Source organism: Salmo salar, chromosome ssa25, assembly GCF_905237065.1.
Source record: "Salmo salar chromosome ssa25, Ssal_v3.1, whole genome shotgun sequence".
In the NCBI taxonomy this organism is placed as follows: domain Eukaryota; kingdom Metazoa; phylum Chordata; class Actinopteri; order Salmoniformes; family Salmonidae; genus Salmo; species Salmo salar.
In genome coordinates, this window is record NC_059466.1 from 24,733,463 (window position 1) to 24,760,995 (window position 27,533).

At 44.1% G+C, this 27,533-nt stretch overlaps 1 protein-coding gene across 3 annotated transcripts; it reads left to right on the forward strand.

The window, feature by feature from the left end:
* The first annotated feature begins 7,635 nt into the window (after positions 1–7,635).
* Positions 7,636–17,637, forward strand: LOC106586443 (BRCA1-associated RING domain protein 1). 3 transcript variants are annotated; one of them, XM_045707810.1, is made up of 6 exons: positions 7,636–7,816; positions 8,239–8,319; positions 13,036–13,171; positions 16,033–16,143; positions 16,382–16,523; positions 17,368–17,637. In XM_045707810.1, the coding sequence occupies exons 3-6, from the start codon at positions 13,115–13,117 to the stop codon at positions 17,466–17,468; spliced, it is 411 nt and encodes a 136-aa protein (XP_045563766.1). In that variant the 5' UTR covers positions 7,636–7,816; positions 8,239–8,319; positions 13,036–13,114; the 3' UTR covers positions 17,469–17,637. The 3 variants fall into 3 exon arrangements, with proteins under 3 accessions (XP_045563766.1, XP_045563769.1, XP_045563767.1); XM_045707813.1 differs by having other exon boundaries at positions 7,700–7,816; positions 16,397–16,523; XM_045707811.1 differs by lacking the exons at positions 7,636–7,816; positions 8,239–8,319 and adding an exon at positions 8,840–9,267.
* Positions 17,638–27,533: the final 9,896 nt, after the last annotated feature.

Genomic DNA, 27,533 nt, shown 5'->3' on the forward strand with positions numbered 1-27,533 from the left:
ACTTTTCCCACCCTGCACTGTGAATGTTTACACAGTGTGTTCAATAAAGACATGAAAAAGTACAATTGTTTGTGTGTTATTAGTTTAAGCAGACTGTTTGTCTGTTGTTGTGACCTAGATGAAGGTCAGATCAAATTGTATGACCAATTTATGCAGAAATCCAGGTATTTCCAAAGGGTTAACATACCTTTTCTTGCCACTGTACATGGTTCTTTTATACACAGTATTACATGATCGTAATGCTTACTGCTTCCAAAATAAAACTATACAAATAATGTTTCTTTGCAGGACAGGGATTGACCTGACTTTCAAGAATTACTGAATTGCTTCGCCTCTGGGTGGGCATCAGACATCTCTTCTTGTCATTTACAGTAATGCCCAGCCCGCCGGTGTGGGTCAGGAGCATCTCTCTGTCTGACAGGTCCTGGGTCCTAGTCGGGGCACAAATCAGCCAATCACCCTGGTAATTGAGGATCAACAATCCTCGGGATGTGAGAGGTGCCAGGACAGCGTCCATGCACTTTGTGAAAGTGCGGGGTGCCAAGGAGAGTCCTACGAGAAGAACCATGAATTCGTAAGCCGTCCCTTCGAAAGCGAATCGGAGGTCCTGCCAATGAGCTGGGTGAACAGGAACATGGAAGTACGCATCGCTCAGGTCCAGCATAACAAACCACTGGTCCCTGGAATGGCCTGCAACACGGGGGCTGGGGACAGCATGTGGAACCTCAGTACCTTCAAGTATCCATTGAGGTTGCGGAGGTCCAGATTTGGTCGAAACCCTCCGTCTCTTTTGGGGACCACAAAATAATGGGAGTAGAACCCACCTAGCCGTTCTGATGTCTCGATCCTGCGGATGGCACCCTTGTCCAGGAGTGAGGAGATCTCCAGCCGCAGGATTTTCTTCAGGGGGTCGGCTACCGTGGTGACACGAAGGCCCCTGAAGGACGGGGGCCGGCACCGTATTTGGAGTTGGTACCCCTCGAGCATTGTAGACAACACCCCGTGGCACGGGCCATATCCCTCTGGAGCAGGGAAAGCAGGCGAGACACTTCCATTGCTTCCCAAAGGAGCTCCTCTGTGCCCTCCTGCAGCCGGGGCAACAGAGTCTGCAGGTAGGCCTGCAGCAGCATGGCCTCGTTGGTAAGGCAGCCAAGAGAGCAGAGGGACCCATATGTGTCTTTCAAGTCTGCATCAAAGACTCTGGAGGGTCCCGGCTTCAGTCGCGGTTTCTGCCCTATAATCTCCCAGTGCGGGAGGACCATGGCAGCTATCATGGTGTCCATGGTCAGGTACTCCTGTAGGCCGAGTGACTCTGCACCTGCAACATAACTCCATGGTCCAGTCTCTTCTGTGAGTCGGAAGCGCCCCCTGGCAGAGGCCCAGCTCTCCTGCAAGGCCTCACAGAACTCAGCAGAGATGGGGACAGATGGAGAGTCATCACTGTCCACCAGTTTGATGTCCAGTGCAGTGGCTACCCGAGTGAGTAGGCTTCTCATAGCCTCTCAAGCCGCTGGGGGTGATGAAGCCCTCCTGGCGGCTTCTGATGGCCTGTCAGCCTGGTAGCCCTGCAGTGCCAGTATCGTCCCCCAGGAACAGCCCATCACTGGCCAACAGGTAACAGCTGTCATCACCATCGAAGCTATCAACTTCCGGATGCAGGGCATGCACCCTCTGTTCAAGGTGGTCCCAGCGGTCCGACTCCTGCCCCCGTCCAGGACTGGCATCAGATGGGCTCTGCCTGCGGTTGCTCCGGCCACGCTTCCTAGGAGGGGTACCTGGCTCAGTAGTGGGACTAACAGCTCGCTGATGCACCACTCCTGAGGGAGGGAGCTCATCCCCAGCCTGAGGCCGAGCCTGGCCGACCCAATCGCGCATGGCCTCCATTGGCACAGGCACAGGCGTTCTGAGAACACCACACAAAACAGGCATCCAGTAGGGCGCTCCACTGCCCTCCACATGGCTCAAACCCAGGCAGTGCATACATGAGGTATGCGGATCCCCAGGGGGGATGCCAACATCATACCTGTCACAAAGGGAAGCCATAAGCTCAGCCAAGCCAACAAGGCCACGGAGCAGGGGTCTGGCGCCCTGGGAGAGCTTATGCCGTGACTCGCTTGGAGGAATAGGAACCCGGTGAGGGATAATTACCTAGTACCTCTGCAGAAAACGGTGAAGACCCGTGTGGGACAAGCAGGCAGACAAAAAAACAGCAACCAGGTAATGGATTTGATTTATTTGTTTTATGCCAACTGCAATATTACCCGGTTGAATATCCAAGCAGTAAAAACAGCACGATTTGATGGAGTAACTCCGTTCAGGAACTCCAAAGTTAATGTCTCAATGTAGTGGAAAGCCCACCTTGACTCTTACACTCTGCAGGGGAAAGAACAAGACAAAAACCCACAGGGTAATTAGCAGGACCCAACGCGGGGAGCAGCATGTTAAAGCAATTCACAACACACACATAGAACAAGCCAGTCGGTAAGTTGTGTAAGGTAAATTAAAGTTTGTGGCAGCAAGAGCCAACATACTAGTGGATGCACATGGAGTCGTAGTGTAACACTAACGAAACACAAGTACGACAAACCATGGGCGGAAGATACAGATCAACTGTGCGCAGTGAGTGGAGCACTCAAGAGGAGGGGCTGGCCATGTGCCCAGCTGCTCCAGACAGCAAACAGCGAGTGAGTATACTTCCACGCAAGATATTATACTTATCAGTGACTTACCAAGTGAACTTCAGAAAGTTTGTACCTCGAACCATACAGATGTCCGCCGAGAAAATTAAAGAGAACGTGTGTCGCGGCCATGGGGTCTATATATATGGGCGGACCCCAGCCGTGACACAGGTGTACACGGGAGTAAATCTCTAAATTCTCACCTCAGATGTATCCCTCTTCAGCGGAGTGATCCAATATAGTAAAACACAACCACAGATTATCCATCATATAGACCCCTTTCCAGTACGCGACACACTGACGTCACCCACAGATGTGCATGACTCTTGGCGGCAGTTAGAAAGCTATCGCAATTTGTCCCCATTTATCATACATTTAAGTTTTTATTACTTCTAAACAAAATAACTTTTGGGTTCCCATGATGTTTTGATTCTAGCATGAACAATTACTAAGATTATATTTGGTTGTGATCTTTGCACAATAACTATTTTGGCTGCTGCAGTTGTGAGCTAGAATACAAATGCTAATTGAAATAGGCTGTAGAAAAAGCTAGCCAAGGAGGCATTTTACTGGTTGAAGTTTAAGTGTTTTTTTAAAGTATAATGCAGTTGATTTGCGATTATAACACAGACATTATATTAAGTAGGACATTCATTCATACGAGCCTTAAAATCTGATTATAATCCAAAAGTGTTGTGAAAATTTCACTCATAAGCAACATTTATTTTGCTGGCATTCTATAAGAACTTCCCCATGTTCTGCCACCTACCTACGCGCATCTCCTTCGTGCGGCAATGTATGCAAACACAGAAAGGGGTCTATAGACCAGATACTCAAGTGGCGGCTCTAACAATTTAAATAAATGTCTTCAAAAATGGAAGGCAGTCGGGAGGAGGCAAGATCAGAGTGGATCATTCTATCCAATGAGTGGGCATGTGTGAACAACGGGCACAACGCCCCAAAAATTGTTTTCTTATCAAAGTTACTCAAAGTACACTCATGACAACCAAATCATTGTGAAACTTATATTCAATCAAATAAGCCACATGTAGAAAATAAACCATACATTTTTTGTTAACCAAATTCAACACTCATTGACCTCCAAACCAAAACTCCTCGCTTGGCGAGTTAAAAAAACGCCACCTGCTGGAGAAAACAGATTTTAAACCCAGTTATTCCTCTCACTTCACCGTTTCCTTTCTGGCAGAACTCCTATCCACGGTACTGGTAGGAGTATTTAGAAAGCAATCTTGTTGTATGAATTTCCGATAGTGGAAACGATGCATTTCGGATAATGGAACCTAATCAGTGCACCAACGAAGGCTGGACAAAAACTAAGGGAGCTGTGACGCATATTCGAAAACTTCTGCTATGCTCAAAAAGGTAAACTGATTTGACTTTTTTGTTATGAAACTGAGCATTTGGCCGGGGTAGGCCATCATTGTAAATAAGAATTTGTTACAGTCTTGTCTCATCGCTGCAACTGCTGTACGGACTCGGGAGAGACGACGGTCGAGAGCCGTGCGTCCTCCGAAACACAACCCAACCAAGCCGCACTGCTTCTTGACACAATGCCCACTTAACCCGGAAGCCAGCCACACCAATGTGTCGGAGGAAACACCGTACACTTGGCGACCATGTCAGCGTGCACTGCACCTGGCCCGCCACAGGAGTCGCTAGTGCGCAATGGGACAAGGACATCCCTGGCGGTCAAACCCTCCCCTAATCCGGACGACGCTGGGCCAATTGTGCGCCGCCCCATGGGTCTCCCGGTCGCGGCCGGCTGCGACAGAGCCTGGACTCGAACACAGAATCTCTAGTGGCACAGCTAGCATTGCGATGCCTTAGAACACTGCGCCAAGAATTTGATCACAGGCCCAAGAATTTGTTCTTAACTGACTTGCCTAGTTAAGTAAAGGTGAAATAAATATCACAGAACTCTTCCATAACTTTGACTCACTGCTTAATCCCTCAGGCCCCAAAGATTCAGGTACTTTACAAAAGTATTATAACCTTAGTATAATGACTGTCACTGAACAGGATAGAATAGACAAATATTTTACTGACAGCACTGAACTCTTCCACAACCTAGACTCACTGTTGATTCCCCCCGAGGACAGGTTAAGACTGTGTCACTAAATATGATAATAAGCTCGACAAAGGACTAAGCTTTCCCATTGTTTCCCCTGTAGGTACGTACAACCTGTAGGATATGAATGATAGTATTGTTTACATAGGTAGGCCTATATCCCTAAGCCCTGAATGGCAGTATTACCATGTATTCCCTCTGTGATTTTTCCTTATCTCCCATCAGCCTCCCTGTTAATGACAGTAATAATACATTGCTATTATGTATGGTGGTGTTTAGCTTGTAGACCTCTGCTCTGACAAACAGGGGGGATGTTCATGTTGTCGCAGTGGTAGAGGACTACACTGACTGGCAGCTACATGCCCCCCTGGGTCACCAAATTAGATGCTAGCTTGCTTGCTAGGCAGAACAGGCTGGGTGTGTGACAAGCAAGGCAGACTCTGTGAATGAATGCAGAGCAGACAACCGAACACAACCACAGGTGATTCTAGTTGAATATAAATTGTGCAGTGACAAGGAAAGAGAAAATTATAGTGCTACCTTACTGCTTGCTTTCACCAATGCCATTATAGCCCATGTATTGGATTCGTTTTTGGAAATGTAATGTCATTCCCAGACGTTTCCACCCAAATACGCAAAGAGTCTGGTGGACCAATGAGTCAAACTTGGAGAAACTCCTGGTGCATATGCAGTCTTAATGGTCTTAATTTACCAATAATCTCCCACAACACCTTCCCCCTCACCCTCCCCTGTATATGTCTTGTGCAGCTCGCAGTCGTATAATTTACCAAAATGAAATGATAATTACTTTACTCAGTTGTTCAATCTAATAGTAATCTATGTTCACTCCCATTAAGGCAAACTTTGAATTGTTGAAATCCCAGGCTTATATGTGCTGTGCGCAATAGGCTGGGGATGAGGTTATTGGTAATGCAATAGTCTAATGTACTTTGACTTGCGATGTTAGCTTAGGTGAGAGTAGTTTGTGTGTTTTTTAGTCCTTTTGTTTTCTTCACTCATTTCAGATGCCCTTCCCATTGAACTACAAGCACAGTCAGAGAACTGTGTTAAAGCACAAGAACTTGAAAATCTAGTTCAGTCCACGCAGCCGTAAGGTGCGTTGTCGGGTAGAGAAGCCTGTGGAGGTACCACAACCATCAGACCGTGAGACGGAAGTGGGAAAGCTGCCCCAAGACCTCCCGACACGATACCGGAGTCCAAGTTCAAAGACCTGTCTGTTTTTAACTTCAACTCCTCCTCCCAAGACTCGGGCTCCTCCTTTCCTCAGAGAGCGACTAACGATGAGAAGAAGAAGGTGGCAACTAAGCCAAGAAATGGTGGTGTCAGGAAGCCTGCAGCCTGGCAGAAACCAACAACACGTAAAGAAACCAAGCAGAAGATCAAGATGCAGAGGTTGGAGGCGATCAACCGGCAGTGGGGCTTTGGTGGAGAAGGAGATGTCAGAGAGGAAGGAGAGCAGGTCATACACCAGCCCCTCTCAGCTAGATAAGCTCTCTGCTAAACACCTCAAACAAAATGAGAAATCTACTACAAAGCCAGTTCTATTCTCTCATCCCAAGCACACTCCCAAACGATCCTGTGCAGAAGAGAAAAACCTTTCACAGAGTACCCCGCAAAAAACAAGGTGTCTCCCGGCCAGGGTAGATGTCAGACGGGAGAGGGTCCCACTCCCAGCTCTGCCTACCATGTTGACAGCCCCAGACAGAAGGACCACCACCAGCACCAGGAGATCCAGAGGAGGAGAGCACCAGAGGGGCAGCAGCCCTTGTTCCCCGGCCCCCCTGGGGAAGACATCTCCAGGGAGAGTCTCACAGAGCAGCCCAGCTGTTGTGAAAAGAAACCACAAGGGATAGACACCCCTGCACCTGGCTGCTATAAAGGTGAGATTAACAGGACATGTTTCACAGGGTCTGGGTCAGTTCTTAAGAGAGATGGCAAAATACCCTCCAAACACAGCAGTTGATCTCAGGCTGATCCCAGACCTGCTGCTTTTATCAATCATTCCCAGGTTCAGTTATTAGAGACAGGTGAACATGCCCTCCAAACACAGCAGCTGATCCCAGACCTGCTGCTATTATCAATCAGGGTTACAGGCCAAGAGTCAGTTACTAGAGACATGTCAACATGTGCTCTACACAGCAGCAGCTGATCCCCGACCTGGTGCTATTCTCAACCATTCACAGCGTTGGAACATTGATTACCTTGTGGAGGATCCAGGCAGGGATTACAGCCGTGTTTACAGGGCTTATGTTAAGCTCCCCACTATTCTCCCAGGGCTGAGAAAGGAAGGGAATGCTTGTCTGATCAGCTAAGAGTAGTACTATGGGCAATGAGAGAACCACAGTACAACCAGGAGCGATTTAGAAAGTCAGATTTAAGCCAGATTCAAAAGGCACTCAGAAAACCTTAAACTACAAAAAAATACAAGAGTAGTATTGTCACACCCTGATCTGTTTCATCTGTCTTGTGCTTGTCTCCACCCCCACCCCCCACCCCCCACCAGGTGTCTCCCATTTGTCTTCATTATCTCCTGTGTGTTTATACCTACGTTTTCTGTTTGTCTGTTTCCAGTTCATCTTGTCCCGTCAAGTCCTACCAGCGTGTTCGCTGTGCTCTAGTTCTGACCCTGCCTGCCGTCCCGTACCTGCCTGACTCTGATTTGGATTACGACTCTGTCTACATTGAGTTACCTTTTGCCTGCCCCTTGTACTATAATAAACTCTGAGACTCGTACTATCCACCTCCTGTGTCAGCATCTGGGTCTTAGCCTGAGCTGTTATAGTTTGAATTAGAGCGAACGAGTCTCAGAGTTTATTACAGTACAAAGGGCAGGCAAAGAGTCGTACTCCAAATCAGTCAGGCAGGTACAGGACGGCAGACAAAGAGTCGTAATCCAAATCAGTCAGGCAGGTACAGGACGGCAGACAAAGAGTCGTAATCCAAATCAGAGTCAGGCAGGTACAGGACGGCAGGCAGAAAGGTCAGAACTGGGAAGACTAGGAAAAACTAGAGCACAGGAAACACACAGGTAGGACAACATGAACAGACAAACAGAAAACGCAGGTATAAATACACATGAGATAATGAGGACAAATGGGAGACACCTGGTGGGGGGTGGAGACAAACACAAGACAGGTGAAACATATCAGGGTGTGACAAACATAAAACCTGGTGGAATATGTCTCTCATCTCATTTCTGACTATGTCCCAAATTGCACCCTATTCCCTATATAGGGCACACGAAGATCCTGGTTGTGTGAAGGGCATGTTCTCATGTCTCTAATAACTGACTCTGTACCTGAGAACCTGATTTGATAACAGCTGCAGGGACCATGATGCCTGTGTAGGATAAGTTTGGATCAGCTAATGTGTTTGGATGGCATGTTCACATGTCTCTTAAAAACTCACCCTAAACCTGTGGCTTGTCTCACCCATCTGTCCACCCCACAGGGAGATGTGGAGACAGTGAAGGAGCTCCTAGACCAGGGGGCTGACCCCAACCTGAAAGACAACGCTGGATGGACCCTACTGGTGAGTGAAGCCTCATCTCCCTCAGTCTTCCTGTCTAGACAGCAAAATACAACGATGTTGTTATAGCATGCCAGTCTTTAACTTTGTCCTGCTGGATACAAGAGCTGTTATACTTAAGCATATTTCTAATCTATGATTGTCTTTTTAACGAACTCACTGAATATCTACCATAAATATTCAAGTGAAATGTACCTTTATTTGTAATGTTATCAGTGCTAGTGATGTAGTTATTACATAGTAATATGATGCAGCAGGGATCATCCACTAGATTTAGCCGCGTGCCCATTTTGTTCTTGAGCAGATGGTTGGGGGGCTGGAACATAATTACAAATTATTTGTAGACTGGAAATTGACAGCAAGAAGCCCAAACCGATATAATATACAGTTTGTAATAGAAATTATGCAATTACCGAAGTATGTAGTTGCCCTATACTGACGTTTATAAACCTGGTAGTTTGGATACTGGCTGCTGATTGGCTAAAACAGGATTTAGCCGTATGTATGTGAGACTGTATGCCATGACTATGATGTTTAGCCTTTTTACCTTGATAGCATTGCGCCTTTTCACCTCGATAAAATGGCTACATCAACAATAGTTCTACATGCCGATGTAGAAAATAAGCGTTTAGATGAACTTGAGAGAAATCGAAACTAAAATAACACAGTGAAACAAACAAAGTTGCACTTTCCTGCTTCATTGATTGGTGTGCAGAAGTAGGGATTCATTGAGTTGGGGAATACAACAAAAAGTTTGGCATGGAATATACAGAACGACACCGAATTCACAACGAGCAACAATGTGTTTGAAGACGTAATTAAAAAGTTGAGGAAAGAGGGGCGCGACAACTGCCCACCACGCAGCCATAACTGAATTTTCAACACGACATGCAGCTCATCAAACAATCCAAGGCTCTGGACACTGAAACACCTGAGGGTTTGGTGAACAAAGTGTGGTTTGATGTTCAACTTAATTTTGGGCGAAGGGGAAGGAGGGAGAACGTTTTCTTAAAATGGACTGATTTAAAATATGTACAGACATGGTTTTTACATCAATGTAATGTACGTTTGCTAGCTAGCCTGTGGTTATGTTTCACAGCAACCAGTCTAGCAACACAACTTTTGTCCGGACTACTTTTTCTGGCGGAATGTATTTATGAATTTATTAAAGAAAAATGTTCAATTTAGATGTGTCGTTCCTTGCCTTGCTGTGTTGGCAACCGGTTTATAAAAGCAATAAGACACCTCGGGGGGGGTTAGTGGTACAGCATAGGGTTAGTGGTACATCAAATCTATGGAATAACACATATGGAATCATGTAATATATATAAAAAAGTGTTAAACAAATCAAAATATATTTTGGATTCTTCAAAGTAGCCACCCTTTGCCTTGATGACAGCTTTGCACACTCTTGGCATTCTCTCAACCAGCTTCACCTGGAATGATTTTCCAACAGTCTTGAAGGAGTTCCCACATATGCTGAGCACTTGTTGCCTGCTTTTCCTTCACTTTGCGGTCCAACTCATCCCAAACCATCTCAATTGGGTTAAGGTCGGGTGATTGTGGAGTCCAGGTCATGTGATGCAGCACTCCATCTCTCTCCTTGGTTGAATAGCCCTTACACACCATGGAGGTGTGTTGGGTCATTGTCCTGTTGAAAAACAAATGATAGTCCCACTAAGCGCAACCCAAATGGGATGGCATGCTGTGGTAGCCATGCTGGTTAAGTGTGCCTTGAATTCTAAATAAATCACAGACCGTGTCACCAGCATAGCACCCCCTCACATCACCTCCTCCATGCTTCACGGTAGGAACCACACATGTGGAGATCATCCGTTTACCTACACTGCGTCTCACAAAGGCACGTGATTGCCACCAGTCTAATATCCATTGCTCGTGTTTCTTGTCCCAAGTTGATGTTGAGATGTGTCTGTTACTTGAACTCTGTGAAGCATTTATTTGTGCTGCAATTTCTGAGACTGCTAACTCTAATGAACTTATCCACTGCAGCAGAGGTAACTCAGGGTCTTCCTTTCCTGTGGCGGTGTCACGTCCCGACCCTAGCAAGATGTCATTTTCTATAGTAGAGGTCAGGGCGTGACAGGGGGTGTTTTGTGTTTTTATATGTTTTCTATTTCTATGTTTGTGTTCTAGGTTTTCTATTTCTATGTTTTTTTGGGGTTGATCTCCAATTGGAGGCAGCTGGTCCTCATTGTCTCTGATTGGAGATCATATTTAAGTAGGGGTTTTTCTTCCTGGGTTTTTGTGGGTAGTTTTCCGTTTTGTCTATGTACCTGACGGAACTGTTGGCTGTCATTTTTGTTATTTTGTTTAAGTGTTAACATTAAAAGGAAATATGAGCACTTTACACGCTGTGTCTTGGACCCCTTTATACGACCCATGTTACAGAACTACCCACCATGATTGGATCAAGCAGCGTGCCCGGGCTGAAATGGACACCTGGTCACATAGTGAGTGGACGGAGAGGAGAAATTGGACCTGGGGCCAGGTAATCGAGAGATACCGGAGCCTACCTGGGAAGAACGAGAGGCAGCCCCAAAACATTTTTGGGTGGGGGGCACACGGGTAGTTTGGCTGGGCCAGGGGTGAGGCCTGAGTCAACTCCCCGTGCTTTTTGTGGTGAGCATGTGCCTGCCTCTCGCACTCTCTCTCCAGTGCGCCTCTATAGCACAGTACGTCCTGTGCCTGCTCCTCGTGCTCTCCCTCCAGTGCGCCTCCAGAATCCAGTACGTCCTGTGCCTGTTCTTCACACTCTCCCTCCAGTGCGTTCATAATCCATAACCCAGTACAGCCGGTGCCTGCTTTGAGCACTCGGTCCTCAGTGCGTCTCCCCAGTCCGGTGAGACCGGTTCCTGCTCCACGTACAAAGCCTCCAGTGATAATCGATGGTCCAACGCCTGTAGAGATGATCCATGGCACTAAACCTCTAGTGATGATCTATGGCCCGGAGCCTGTAGGGATATTCCATGGCACGAAGCCTGAAGAGGTAATCCATGGCCTGGAACCTGAAGAAATAATCCTTGGCAAAAAGCCTGGAGGGATTATAAATGGTCCGGAGCCTGTAGGGATAAACCATGGCACGAAGCCTGTAGGAATAATCCATGGCCCGGCACCTGTAGAGATAATCCATGGTAAGAAGCCTCCAGTGATGATCCTTGGCGCGGAACCTGTAGAGATGATCCATGGCATGGAGCCAGCAGCAACGGTCATTAGTCCGGAACCTATGATGACGCCTCCCAGTCCGGAGCCTCCGGCGACAATTTTCCGTCCAGAGCCTCCGGCGACACTTTTCCGTCCGGAGCCTCCAGCGACGCGACGCTCTTCAGTCCAGAGCCTCCAGCGATGCGACGCTCTTCAGTCCGGAGCCTCCAGCGATGCTCCCCAGTCAGTCCGGAGCCTCCAGCGACGCTCCCCAGTCAGTCCGGAGTCTTCAGCGGCAGTCCGCAGCCCGGAGTCTTCAGCGACGGCCTGCAGCCCGGAACCTCCAGCAATGATCTACAGTCCGGTTCCTTCGACGACGATCCACGGTCAGGTGGTAATAAAGCAGAAAGATCAGTGGGTGGAGCGGGGAGTACGCCCCGAACCGGAGCCGCCTCCTATGCTGGAGGTTAAGGTTATGTGGACTGCATTTGAGCCGCCATAGACAATTATCACCCTCCCTACCCTCCCTTTTGTTTTGTGTTTTTTTTGTTGGTTTGTTGCATTCGGAGTCTGCACCTTTAGGGGGGGTACTGTCACATCCTGACCCTAGTAAGATGTCATTTTCTATAGTAGAGTAGGTCAGGGGGTGTTTTGTGTTTTTCTATGTTTTCTATTTCTATGTTTGTTCTAGGTTTTCTATTTCTATGTTGTTTTTTGGGTTGATCTCCAATTGGAGGCAGCTGGTCCTCGTTGCCTCTGATTGGAGATCATATTTAAGTAGGGGTTTTTCTTCCTGAGTTTTTGTGGGTAGTTGTTTTCCGATTTGTCTATGTACCTGACGGAACTGTTGGCTGTCGTTTTTGTTATTTTGTTTAAGTGTTATCATTAAAAGGAAATATGAGCACTTTACACGCTGCGCCTTGGTCCCCTTTATACGACCCATGTTACAGGCGGTCCTCATGAGAGACAGTTTCATCATAGCACTTGATGGTTTTTCTGACTGCACTTGGAGAAACTTTAAAAGTTCTTGAAATTTTCCAGATTGACTAACCTTCATGTCTTAAAGTAATGATTAACTATTTCTCTTTACTTATTTGAGCTGTTCTTTCCATAATATGAACTTGATCTTTTACCAAATAGGGCTATCTTCTGTATACCACCTATACCTTGTCACAACACAACTGATTGGCTCAAACTCATTAAGATGAAATAAATTCCTTACAAATTAACTTTTAACAAGGTGCACCTGTTAATTGAAATGCATTCCAGGTGACTACCTCATGAAGCTGGTTGAGAGAATGCCAAGAGTGTGCATAGCTGTCATCAAGGCAAAAGCTGGCTACTTGAAGAATCTCAAATATAAAATATATTTTGATTTGTTTAACACTTTTTTGGTTACTACATGATTCCATGTGTTATTTCATGGTTTTGATGGCTTGACAATTATTCAACAATGTAGAAAATAGTACAAATAAAGGAAAACCCTTGAATTAGTAGGTGTCGCCAAACTTTTGACTGGTACTGTATATGGTATGTAATAACGCTCTTGTGTTTCAGCATGAAGCGTATAACCTGGGCCACCAGTGTGTAGTGGAGGTGTTGGTTAGGAGAGGGGTGCTGTTGAACACACCAGGCAATGAGAACGACTCTCATATACTTGACGCTGTCAACACGGAGCTTCACAGAGCGTTTTGTGAGTATGGATAGAATAGAGAAGATGTTTATTTGTCCATTCTTTTGCACAGAAATTCTTTGTTTACCCTCACAGGCGTAGAGGTCCTATGTAATTTTGCATTCAAGTCATTTAACAGACGCTCTTATCCAGAGCCCCTTAAAGGAGCAATTAGGGTAATGTGCCTTGCTCAAGGGCACATCAACATATGTTTTACATAGTCAGCTCGGGGATTCGAACCAGCAACCTTTCGGTTACTGGCCCAACGCTCTAACTGCTAGGCTACCTGCAATACCTGCAACCCCAAGAAAAAATACCTGTCTCTTTTCATGCTGACTTAATCTAAAATCATTCACCTGAAGTCAGCATGAAAAGAGACTGAGGTAGTGATAATTTTTCTTGTAGCATGATGTGCACTAGATGGATAACTACAATCACACAGTAGGTGACACTCATTGGTTGTTGGATGGTGAAGTGTTATGACCTCATAATGTACAGACCAATGGAGCGCGGCTGAGGCATTTTGGTGTGTGTTGAGACAGGACAGTCATTAATGGAGAGCTGGAGGAGCAATTGCTTTATTTTTCTCTTTTTCTGCCTCCTCCCGCCCTGCTTCTCTTTTTCCTTCCTGCTTCTCTTTTTCCTTCCTTCCTTCCTTCCTTCCTTCCTTCCTTCCTTCCTTCCTTCCTTCCTTCCTTCCTTCCTTCCTTCCTTCCTTCCTTCCTTCCTTCCTTCCTTCCTTCCTTCCTTCCTTCCTTCCTTCCTTCCTTCCTTCCTTCCTTCCTTCCTTCCTTCCTTCCTTCCTTCCTTCCTTCCTTCCTTCCTTCCTTCCACCATTCCCCCCTCTCTTCTCTCTCCTCCTTCTATCCCTTCTACAATATATTTTCGCCCTCCATCTCCCCCCCATATTTCCTTTCTCTCTCCTTCCTTCTCTTTTCCCCACTCATCACATTGATGTGCTGTAGTGGTTGGCGCCCGGGGCCTTGGCGACGGAGGTTAGCGACAGCAGATTTACTCAGGTTTATCCTACCTGCCTGCTAGTTGTCTGCAAGGCAAAAGAGACCGGTTCCCAGACAATCTGTCATGATGCCACAAGACAAATGCAACCCTTGCCCGTCACACACTATCAATTAATCTAGCCTCCACACAAACGCAGGGATGCACACATGCTGCTGCGCGATAACACACACACACATACCCCCTGGCTCTCTAAGTCAGAAATTATTTCCCTGAAGGCTGGGTTGGAGACAGAGAACCAGTGCCATTCCTACTGGATTGATTGCCACACAGAGCTGCACAGTGAGGGGAAGAAGATTTCTCTGTGGCCATGTCCACTTTGAGATCGTCCATCTTGATAGTGCCTGCCTCAACCCAGCTCTGCATCTGCAACATTGGACAGACTGTCTTCGTTGTTTGTGGATTTAGATTACTTGGAAAGTGTGTGTTTGTCACGGATGGAGGCACATGTCTTCTCTGTCAATACAGATGACATAGTCTCTCTAGACTCAGAAATAGTTTGGATATGCAACAAAAATACACACTTCTATATGTGTGAAATAGGAAATATTAAAGCACCCACCAAATTATGATTATAGACAGACGATATCTGAGGCTACAGATGACATGCTCCTCTCCCGGCACTCCCAGACAAGGTGTTTTGGAGTGTTCACAGCTGTTCGCCTTGCTTCCCCAGCTGCACATAGAGCTGGACACATTCATGCATCTGGTGTTTCTGGTGACTCTTCTGTCTGTCAATGGCTTGGCTTGGATCCTCACACATTATGTATGCATCAGGATCAATAAAATAGGATTTCAATGGGGTATCTACTTACATATAAAACATTTGGCCTGTTCATTTATAGCAGGATTTGTCATATGTAAATGGGGGAAGTTTGAACAAATTTTAGGACAGAACTCTTTGCACTGTGTACAGTATGTGTGAAACTCTGAATTGATCAATTAATACATTTTCCCTCATCAATATGGAAGGCTTGGTTTCAGTGGTTACCCACACCCCTAATGCCTCGATCAGACCAACAGCGTTATTGTATTTTGGTACACCAGAAGTACATTCATTTCCAATGGAACGCTGCGTTTGCAATGTGTTCTGTGTGGTGCGTAGGTTGGATTTAATTCACTTGTATGAGTAACCTTGACAGAAATAGTAGCAAAAGGTGAATGTCAGTCTGATCGAGGCATTGGAGACACACAACAGCTGCCCAAAACACTTTCCATGCCTTTAACTTTTATTTAGCTACTTCGTTGGTGTGCTGTTCCATAAACCAAAACGATGCACTTCCTTTCAGTGTGTGTATGTGTGTTTGTTTGTGTGTGCGGGCGTTGTGTGTTTGTAGGTGTGTGCCTATCTGTGTGTATATATATATGTGTGTGAGAGTTTGTGTATCTATCAGTGTGTATGGGGGGTTTTGAATCCAAATGAAATATTTTATGGACCAGTGGACCTATTAATTGTCCCCCAGGTGTTATCTTTGCTGACGCCTAATCTTTAGGCACCAACCCGTTCTGCTTCTCCCCTCTCTTCTCCTCCTTTTCCTCATCCCTCCTTCTTCCCCTCCTTCAGGAACGTGCTGTTTCACATTGTCTTCAGTGTCTCTACGCTGCGCTGCTGCACACTGGATTCGCATAGCCCGTGTGTTCTTGTATCATATTGTCACCAATGAGCGAATTCATGTTACCATGATCCATGCCTGTGTAACCCTAATCTCCACATCCAGAAAATCTGTATTTCATGCAGGCCAGCTACTAGATGGCAAAGGGTATGTCATGAGATATAAGTATAACCATTGATTAGTGTCAGGATACAGTATTTTGTATGGTTTGTCTGGTTTAAGTCTGACAAACTGTCTATCTCTGTCTCACAGGAATATGTTTGGTCTTCGTCCTGTGGACTATGCTGTGAACTCAGGCAATCCTTCAGTCAGCCTCTGAAGGATCCCAACTCCCCTCTCAGTCCTCCACCCAACCTCAGTAAGGTATGGCCATCAGCCCAACACTGTTCTCAGATAAAATCAATGTTACATTAACGATTTACTAAATGTACTTTTCCCCAATGTACAATACAACTATGAACAAAGGAGTCTAAAGGAGTTGTGGTATTGTGGGTAGTGTTTTAACTGGTCTCTGAAAAATATATATTTTTCTCAACGGGCCTGTATAAATTAAGGTTCCCCCCCAAAAATCGATGTAATATTTGAGTTGGTCTGTCTACAGTCTATTGTGTTTCAGGCCAGTGATGGGGTGAGACGGAAGGAACAGTTGGTAGTATTGGGCAGTAAACTGTCCCAACATAACCAGCTGGCCAAACTGGGAATCCCCCTGGGAGGAAAGAGGGCTGATGCCTTCTCTTGCTCAGGTAACTTACCTGTCCACTTCAACCTGCTAGAGCACATTTGTTACCTTAACTGTATCTGGGATGATCTCATCACAACCAAAGATAGTCTAACCATAGTGCTTAGATACTACCGGAAATCAAAGACAGTTTTAGTAGTGTGAAAGGAATCGTTGCAAAATCGTTTCTCATACAGGTACATGATGATACAGATGTCCCTTATATGTTTCTTGGAGATTTGCAAATCCTAGTAGTAGAGAGCAACAGAGAAGGCAGTTTGTCAGGTCTCTGGTAATGGCAGTTAGAACAGGGAACATGGCTGAATGCCTGTAAAGTAATTGAAGTCATTTCTCATAAGCTGTTTGTGACTTCTGTTGTGATGAACATTAGACTACAGTATTCAAATGAACGGAAAATGGAAGTGTCTCTCTGTGTCTCAAAGTCTGTCTTTAGGGCTTTGGGTAGTAAAGACTTTAGTGTCTGAGTGTCTCCTATTATTTAAAGTGAAGGCAGAGCAAAGCTCCACAGCATGTAAACCATAGAATTTAGCCCAGAGATACAATTAAGGTCATTTTGCAGATTGTCAGCCACAGAGCCTTGTTGACTGAAGAGGCAATAAGAATGTCTTACATTTTTTATTAGAAGAAAGTCACATTATCTAAGCCTGTTGTGAATGGGGCTGATTATACCCACGTCTGTGTTGCAATCACTCACAACAAAGACATTGCACGACACTACCAAGCTTTTTATTTAAATAATGTTCTGGAGTATTCTATTAAACTTTTATTCAACTGTCTATTTCTATTCATTGGAACATATTGTGAATGGTAGCTCTTCAATGAAATCCAGTTTTCTCCCATTCCTCCAGTCACCCATGTGGTGGTACCAGACGGGCCGATGCCCACCACCCTGTTCTCTCTCCTGGGTCTCCTGAACGGTTGCTGGGTCCTCAACTTCAGCTGTAAATAACCTAAGGCCCAATAAAATCTGCTTTGCAGAGAATGAGGATGGAATCACGGAATCCAGACATTAAAACGGACTTCAACAATATTCCAAAATGTATTGAACTGAACAAAATACATGTAAAGTGTTGGTCCCATTTTTTTATGAGCTGAAATAAAAGATCCCAGAAATGTTCCATACGCACAAAGCTTATTTCTCTTGAATTTTGAGCACAAATTTGTTTACATCCCTGCTAGTAAGCATTTCTCCTTTGCCAAGATAATCCATCCACCTGACAGGTGTGGCATATCAAGAAGCTGATTAAACAGCATGATCATCACACAGGTGCAGCTTGTGCTGGGGACAATAAAAAGCTACTCTAAAATGTGCAATTTTGTCACACAACACAATGCCACAGATGTTTCAAGTTTTGAGGGAGTGTGTAATTGGCATGCTGATTGCATTAATGTCCACCAGAGCTGTTGCCAGAGAATTGAATGTTAATTTCTCTACCATAAGCCGCCACCAATGTCATTTTAGAGAATTTGGCAGTACATCCAACCGGCCTCACAACCTCAGACCGTGTGTAACCACGCCAGCCCAGGATATTCACATCCGGCTTCTTCACCTGTAGGATCGTTTGAGGGGGGAGGGGGGTGCTGAAGAGAATTTGTCTGTAATAAAGCCTTTTTGTGGGGAAAATATCATTCTGGTTGACTGGGCATGTCTCCTCAGTGGGTGGACCTGCCTCCCAAGTGGGTGGGTCTATGCCCACCAATGGCTGTGCCCCTGCCTAGTCATGTGAAATCAATAGATTAGGGCCTAATTTATTTATTTAAATTGACTGATTTCCGTCTATGAACGATAACTCCCCAAGTCCAGAACAGACTATGGGAGGCGCACAGTACTACATGGAACTCTATTCCACATGAAGTTACTGATGCAAGCAGTAAAAATGTATTTAAAAAATACACATGGTATAACGGGGACTGTGAAGCAACACAAACATAGGCACAGACACATGGATACACACACGATAACATATACACACGTCGACATGGATTTTGTACTGTAGATATGTGGTGGAGTAGGGGAATGAGGGCACACAGTGTGTTGTGAAATCTGTGAATGTATTGTAATGTTTTTAAAATGGTATAAGCTGCATTCATTTTGCTGGACCCCAGGAAGGGTAGCTGCTGCCGTGGCAAACTCAGTTAAATCTTTTAAAATGTTGGAAGTTGAATTCATATTTTTGTTCAGTGTGTGTATACAGTGGGGCAAAAAAGTATTTAGTCAGCCACCAATTGTGCAAGTTCTCCCACTTAAAAAGATGCGAGAGGGCTGTAATTTTCATCATAGGTACACTTCAACTATGACAGACAAAATGAGATTTTTTTTCTCCAGAAAATCACATTGTAGGATTTTTTATGAATTTATTTGCAAATTATTGTGGAAAATAAGTATTTGGTCAATAACAAAAGTTTATCTCAATACTTTGTTATATACCCTTTGTTGGCAATGACACAGGTCAAACGTTTTCTGTAAGTCTTCACAAGGTTTTCACACACTGTTGCTGGTATTTCGGCCCATTCCTCCATGCAGATCTCCTCTAGAGCAGTGATGTTTTGGGGCTGTCGCTGGGCAACATGGACTTTCAACTCCCTCCAAAGATTTTCTATGGGGTTGAGATCTGGAGACTGGCTAGGCCACTCCAGGACCTTGAAATGCTTCTTACGAAGCCACTCCTTCATTGCCCGGGCGGTGTGTTTGGGATCATTGTCATGCTGAAAGACCCAGCCACGTTTCATCTTCAATGCCCTTGCTGATGGAAGGAGGTTTTCACTCAAAATCTCACGATACATGGCCCCATTCATTCATTCTTTCCTTTGCACGGATCAGTCGTCCTGGTCCCTTTGCAGAAAAACAGCCCCAAAGCATGATGTTTCCACCCCCATGCTTCACAGTAGGTAACTCACGACGAGTTGAGTTTTTACCAAAAAGTTCTATTTTGGTTTCATCTGACCATATGACATTCTCCCAATCCTCTTCTGGATCATCCAAATGCTCTCTAGCAAACTTCAGACGGGCCTGGACATGTACTGGCTTAAGCAGGGGGACACGTCTGGCACTGCAGGATTTGAGTCCCTGGCGGCGTAGTGTGTTACTGATGGCAGGCTTCGTTACTTTGGTCCCAGCTCTCTGCAGGTCATTCACTAGGTCCCCCCGTGTGGTTCTGGGATTTTTGATCACCGTTCTTGTGATCATTTTGACCCCACGGGTGAGATCTTGCGTGGAGCCCCAGATCGAGGGAGATTATCAGTGGTCTTGTATGTCTTCCATTTCCTAATAATTGCTCCCACAGTTGATTTCTTCAAACCAAGCTGCTTACCTATTGCAGATTCAGTCTTCCCAGCCTGGTGCAGGTCTACAATTTAGTTTCTGGTGTCCTTTGACAGCTCTTTGGTCTTGGCCATAGTGGAGTTTGGAGTGTGACTGTTTGAGGTTGTGGACAGGTGTCTTTTATACTGATAACAAGTTCAAACAGGTGCCATTAATACAGGTAACGAGTGGAGGACAGAGGAGCCTCTTAAAGAAGAAGTTACAGGTCTGTGAGAGCCAGAAATCTTGCTTGTTTGTAGGTGACCAAATACTTTTTTCTACCATAATTTGCAAATAAATTCATAAAAAATCCTACAATGTGATTTTCAGGATTTTCTTTCCTCATTTTGTCTGTCATAGTCTGTCATACCTATGATGAAAATTACAGGCCTCTCTCATCTTTTTAAGTGGGAGAACTTGCACAATTGGTGGCTGTCTAAATACTTTTTTGCCCCACTGTATATGTGTGTGTATACACACAGTTGAAGTCAGAAGTTTACATACACCTTAGCCAAATACATTTAAAATACGTTTTTCACAATTCCTGACATTTAATCCTAATAAGATTTCCCTTTCTTACGGCAGTTAGGATCACCACTTTCTTTTAAGAATGTGAAATGTCAGAATAATAGAGAGAATTATTTATTTCAGCTTTTATTTCTTTCATCACATTCCCAGTGGGTCAGAAGTTCACATACACTCAATTAGTATTTGGTAGCATTGCCTTTAAATTGTTTAACTTGGATCAAACATTTCGGGTAGCCTTCCACAACCTTCCCACAATAAGTTGGGTGAATTTTGGCCCATTCCTCCTGACCGAGCTGGTGTATCTGAGTCAGGTTTATAGGCCTCCTTGCTTGCACATGCTTTTTCAGTTCTGTCCACATACACTGCTCAAAAAAATAAAGGGAACACTTAAACAACACAATGTAACTCCAAGTCAATCACACTTCTGTGAAATCAAACTGTCCACTTACGAAGCAACACTGATTGACAATAAATTTGACATGCTGTTGTGCAAATGGAATAGACAACAGGTGGAAATTATAGGCAATTAGCAAGACACCCCCAATAAAGGAGTGGTTCTGCAGGTGGGGACCACAGACCACTTCTCAGTTTCTATGCTTCCTGGCTGATGTTTTGGTCACTTTTGAATGCTGGCGGTGCTTTCACTCTAGTGGTAGCATGAGACGGAGTCTACAACCCACACAAGTGGCTCAGGTAGTGCAGCTCATCCAGGATGGCACATCAATGCGAGCTATGGCAAGAAGGTTTGCTGTGTCTGTCAGCGTAGTGTCCAGAGCATGGAGGCGCTACCAGGAGACAGGCCAGTACATCAGGAGACGTGGAGGAGGCCGTAGGAGGGCAACAACCCAGCAGCAGGACCGCTACCTCCGCCTTTGTGCAAGGAGGAGCAGGAGAAGCACTGCCAGAGCCCTGCAAAATGACCTCCAGCAGGCCACAAATGTGCATGTGTCTGCTCAAACGGTCAGAAACAGACTCCATGAGGGTGGTATGAGGGCCCGATGTCCACAGGTGGGGGTTGTGCTTACAGCCCAACACCGTGCAGGACGTTTGGCATTTGCCAGAGAACACCAAGATAGGCAAATTCGCCACTGGCGCCCTGTGCTCTTCACAGATGAAAGCAGGTTCACACTGAGCACGTGACAGACGTGACAGAGTCTGGAGACGCCGTGGAGAACGTTCTGCTGCCTGCAACATCCTCCAGCATGACCGGTTTGGCGGTGGGTCAGTCATGGTGTGGGGTGGCATTTCTTTGGGGGGCCGCACAGCCCTCCATGTGCTCGCCAGAGGTAGCCGGACTGCCATTAGGTACCGAGATGAGATCCTCAGACCCCTTGTGAGACCATATGCTGGTGCGGTTGGCCCTGGGTTCCTCCTAATGCAAGACAATGCTAGACCTCATGTGGCTGGAGTGTGTCAGCAGTTCCTGCAAGAGGAAGGCATTGATGCTATGGACTGGCCCGCCCGTTCCCCAGACCTGAATCCAATTGAGCACATCTGGGACATCATGTCTCGCTCCATCCACCAACGCCACGTTGCACCACAGACTGTCCAGGAGTTGGCGGATGCTTTAGTCCAGGTCTGGGAGGAGATCCCTCAGGAGACCATCCGCCACCTCATCAGGAGCATGCCCAGGCGTTGTAGGAAGGTCATACACGCACGTAGAGGCCACACACACTACTGAGCCTCATTTTTACTTGTTTTAAGGACATTACATCAAAGTTGGATCAGCCTGTAGTGTGGTTTTCCACTTTCATTTTGAGTGTGACTCCAAATCCAGACCTCCATGGGTTGATAAATTGGATTTCCATTGATTATTTTTGTGTGATTTTGTTGTCAGCACATTCAACTATGTTAAGAAAAAAGTATTTAATAAGATTATTTTTTCATTCAGATCTAGGATGTGTTGTTTAAGTGTTCCCTTTATTTTTTTGAGCAGTATATTTTCTATAGGATTGAGGTCAGGGCTTTGTGATGGCCACTCCAATACCTTGACTTTGTTGTCCTTAAGCCATTTTGCCACAAATTTGGAAGTATGCTTGGGGTCATTGTCCATTTGGAAGACCCATTTGCAACCAAGCTTTAACTTCCTGACTGATGTCTTGAGATGTTGCTTCAATATATCCACATAATTTTCCTACCTCATGATGCCATCTATTTTGTGAACTGCACCAGTCCCTCCTGCAGCAAAGCACCCCCACAACATGATGCTGCCACCCCCGTGCTTCACAGTTGGGATGGTGTTCTTCGGCTAGCAAGCATCACCCTTTATCCTCCAAACATAATGATGGTCATTATGGCCAAACAGTTCTATTTTTGTTTCATCAGACCAGAGGACATTTCTCTGAAAAGTATGATCTTTGTCCCCATGTGCAGTTGCAAATCGTAGTCTGTTTTTTTTATGGTGTAGTGGCTTCTTCCTTGCTGAGCGGCCTTTCAGGTTTTCGATATTGGACTCGTTTTACTGTGGGTATAGATACTTTTGTACCTGCTTCCTCCAGCATCTTCACAAGGTCCTTTGCTGTTGTTCTGGAATTGATTCGCACTTTTCGCACCAAAGTTCGTTCATCTCTAGGAGACAGAACACGTCTCCTTCCTGAGCAGTATGACGGCTGCATGGTCCCATGGTATTTATACTTGCGTACTGTTTGTACAGATGAATGTGGTACTTTCAGGCATTTGGAAATTGCTTCCAAGGATGAACCAGACTTGTGGAGGTCTACAATTTCTTTTCTGAGGTCTTGGCTGATTTCTTTAGATTTTCCCATGATGTCAAGCAAAGAGGCACTGAGTTTGAAGGTAAGCCTTAAAATACATCCACAGATACACCTCCAATTGACTCAAATTATGTCAATTAGAATATCAGAAGCTTCTACAGCCATGACATACTTTTCTGGAATTTGCCAAGCTGTTTAAAGGCACAGACAACTTAGTGTATGTAAACTTCTGACCCACTGGAATTGTGATACAGTGAAATAATCTGTCTGTAAACAATTGTTGGAAAAATTACTTGTCATGCATAAAGTAGATGTCCTAACCGACTTGCCAAAACTATAGTTTGTTAACAAGAAATTTGTGGAGTGGTTGAAAAATGAGTTTTAATGACTCCAACCTAAGTGTATGTAAATTTCCGACTTCAACTGTAAATGTGTTGAACTTATTAGAAAATTCATTAATTTGCCCAAGTCAATTATCCTGTTGGGGCTCGGGGGCAGTATTGAGAAATTTTGAAAAAAATATGTGCCCATTTTTAACTGCCTCCTACACCAACTCAGAAGCTAGGATATGCATATTATTAACACATTCGGATAGAAAACACTCTGAATTTTCTAAAACAGTTTGAATGGTGTCTGTAAGTATAACAAAACTCATATTGCAGGCAAAAACCTGTGAAAAATAGATAAAAACAAATGTGAATTTTGTGACTGTACTATTTAGTGTCATTGTTTTATAGATACCATAGTGAGAAAGGATTCATTTCGCAACACCTTCGGCTTCCACTAGATGTCAACGATCTTTATAAAGTTGTTTGAAGCGTCTATGATAAACAGAGAGCAAATTAGAATGCAAGGAAGTTGACATGTCATCACTTCATTTTTTTGCGCCTGCGCATAAATCTGAGAAGCGTGAGTTTGTCATTAATTGTTTATCAAGACATAGGATAGGTTGTGTGAAAATATTACTGATGTTTAACGTTAAAAATGGACCAAAAGATTAATGCTAAACAAGGTTTGACATGTTTGAACGAACGTAAATAGATTATTTACTAGGTTTTTTTTTGCTTTTCGGCGTGATTTTACAACCCCCCCCACCACGTTTTGTGGGAGCATAATGAACGCTAACTACTTGGTGTTCTTTGGACATAAATTATGAACTTTGTCAAAAGAAACCACATTTGTTCCGGACCTGGGATTCCTGGCAGTGCCTTCTGATGGAGATAATCAAAGGTAAGGGGATATTTACAATGTTATTATCGATATTAGATGATGCTAACTGTATAGCATAGCTTATTGTTCTTAGCATAGCACCCCGTTTATTGCAAAATGTGATTTCCCAGTAAAGTTATTTTGAGATCTGGCCATTCGGTAGCAATTACGAGATGATAATATATTATTCTTTGAATGACAATATTATAATTTACCAATGTTTTCGAATAGTAATTTTGTTATGTTCACCGGAAGCATGTCAGAGAAGAAAAAATCTGAATTTCACGCTACTGTAAAATGCTGTTTTTGGATATAAATATGAACTTGATGGAACAAAAAATGCATGTATTGTATAACATAATGTCCTAGGAGTGTCATCTGATGGAGATTGACAAAGGTTAGTGCATAATTCTAGCTGGTTTCTGCTTTTGGTGACGCCTGACCTTGAATTGAAAATGGATGTTTGTACTTTTGTGGCTATGTACTGTCCTAACATAATCTAACTTTATGCTTTTGCCGTAAAGCCTCTTTGAAAATCGAACAATGTGGTTAGATTAAGGAGATGTTTATCTTTTAAATTGTGTAAAATAGTTGATTGTTTGAGAAATTGAAATTATTAGATTTTTGATGTTTTGAATTTCCAGCCTTGTTAGCAATCCTGACTCGGGGTTCATTGCTAACCTGTAGCCCCAACAGGACATGAACAAAATTCATCAGTGATTTGGGTTTTCCAACAGCTTTCTGAAATTGCACAGGAATGCCCCTCTGTGTGTGTGTGGTGCGCGTGCGTATATCTATGCTTTGTGTAGCCGTTAGCAATGATTCTGATGATAACATTCTGGTAGAGATGGATTGGCTTTCCCCAAAACCTTCTCAATTAAATCTTAACTAAAAAGTAGCCTGGTACTGGTAGAATAATATCATGATTATTTGCATTAATTCAGTGGTTATTTGTTTAGCAAACTCTGCAATCACATGAGCGTTACATAAACATCTCTAACCAAAGAACAGTCTCTTACTGGTGCACATTTTCATTAAAAGGTGACTACACCAAAACATTTAAATGTGCCATTTTTTCCCAGAACTCAAATGTGGTCTCCTGGTATGGTTTAAGCATTGTTGTGGACATCCAATTTTGTTATTTGTTTTTTCAAGAAAATAAATAGGAAAGCGAGTAACCTTAAATAAATGGAAACCTTGAAAGAAACAAAAAAAAAACAACGGTATATGGCATTATTATAAATTGAAATGTCTTTATAAATAGTGGCCTAGTAACTTGCACCTCCACGTCATACAGTTGTCTACACTACACCTCTGCTTCTAACCATGACTTCGGCCTACGCCCTATATGAACTTAATTATTTAATGTTATTAAGCATCTTATTGATCTTATACAGGCCTGTGTCCCAAATGGCACCCTTTTCCCTGCCTCCTACTGTGGCTTATCCTTCCAGAACTTCAGCTGTAAGTAGCCAACAGTAATCGACACCTCTGACTTCTCCCATGGCTAATATATTAGCTGTGACCTTTAACATTTGTTCTGCGGCGGTTTTTCAAATGTGTGTTTATATATTCTAATGAAAAATATTGTAATACAATTGTTATACTGTAAAACCATCTGATTTGATTATACTGTGTTACATACATGGATACATTTGGCATGCATAGTATATCATTTCAAACTCTTAACCCCCTAAGGTCGATGTCTACGCCCCGTGGAAATCGAATTGGCATAATAAAAACATCCCCATAAAAATCCATCAGTTTAAGATAGAGAACAGTTTTTTTGCATTGGATGTACCAGTGCATCCGCCTATGTAACACACAGAGCAGTGTTTGTCAGACTTCTCAAAAATCATCTGTAGCACACGAACGGATTGTCCTACTCTACAGGATGGGGTTCTCCGTTTTGCTCTACGACCCCTACAAATGTATTGGGACTTGTCTGAAGTCGGTACAGCCGATCTGCCAACTTCTGTCTGTGGCGTTTGAACAGTGTAAAGGTGAGACTCTCACGAACACGTACATGTCAGTTGTTTTGCTTTAGGATGCCCACAGGCCTCACAAGACTCATCTTGTGGGGTGGCAGGTAGCCTAGTGGTTAGAGCGTTGGGCCAGTAACCGAAAGGTTGCTAGATCGAATCCCCAAGCTTACAAGGTAAAAATCTGTCGTTCCTAGGCCGTCATTGTAAATAAGAATTTGTTCTTAACTGACTTGCCTAGTTAAATAAAAATAAATAAAATCTGACGGTCCCTGGTACCAGTCGAAACAATTTATTGAAGTATACTGTATATGGATAACAGATTCAATACATGGAACAGATAGTCCCCCCCAAAAAATCTAAAGGAAGTTTGTTCCAAAGAGGTATAAGAAAGACCAAGAATTTTATTTTTACATGCATTTAACCCTTTATTTGTGGCACTAAACAGACTGTTATCCTCTACCCTCCGTTTCACCTGAGCTTTAAAGCAGTAATGATTCATACTCCATAACGATCTAGATGGAGAAATATGCCTACCTTTCTTCATCTATCCTTGCATTATCTCTGTGTTACTCTGGAGAGCTTTGTTTCCTTGGTTTTGGAAGAAATGTTTTTGCGTTTGTACTTTATTTTCTTTATTCAATGAAATGTCCTGAGGCATAAAAGGGTTTGTGCAATAGGATGTTGTGAATATTAAATAACATTTTTAGCAATTTTTGAGCTTCATATTCATCCACACCACCCCAACATCAACATATGTGACTCATTTCATGAAACTAGGCATATGTTGCATGTCACTCCGTCACAGGAGAGGCATTTGAAAAGGTTTTAAATCAAAATGCGTTTTTGGGCAGAAATGCCTTCTGGAACATGAACATTCTTGTGCCTTAATAACAAACTTGTATGCCATCTGTAAATGCGAATACAATTGTTAAATTACGAGCCTAGTTGTTTTAGCCACGGAAAAAGACAGGAACCTTTCCTCTAGCCATGATTGGCTGAGATGATGGATGGGCTGGACATGCCGAGAGATGAGTTCGGATTGGTCGCTTCTGTCTATAATGAGTTGCTCCGTATGTGTAGGTAATCCTTTCTAATGCAGATTTTTTTAAAGCTGGCTCAACACTTTCTGTGGGACCGAGTTTTGAAATCAGTGGAATGCCCGGTTGAAGCAGAGTATGATAGCTATGGAGATGAAGAAAAGAGTATCGCTAGCTACATTTTCAGATATTATAATTTTCTATTTTTGTCAGTCGTTCTCATTGCAAGCTAAAGCGTAC

Coding starts and splice junctions, on each gene's coding strand:
- LOC106586443 (XM_045707810.1), top strand. CDS start 13,115: ATGAGAACGACTCTCATATACTTGACGCTGTCAACACGGAGCTTCACA. Junction 13,172..16,032: donor GGAGCTTCACAGAGCGTTTT/GTGAGTATGGAT, acceptor TCTGTCTCACAG/GAATATGTTTGGTCTTCGTC. Junction 16,524..17,367: donor TGATGCCTTCTCTTGCTCAG/GTAACTTACCTG, acceptor CCATTCCTCCAG/TCACCCATGTGGTGGTACCA.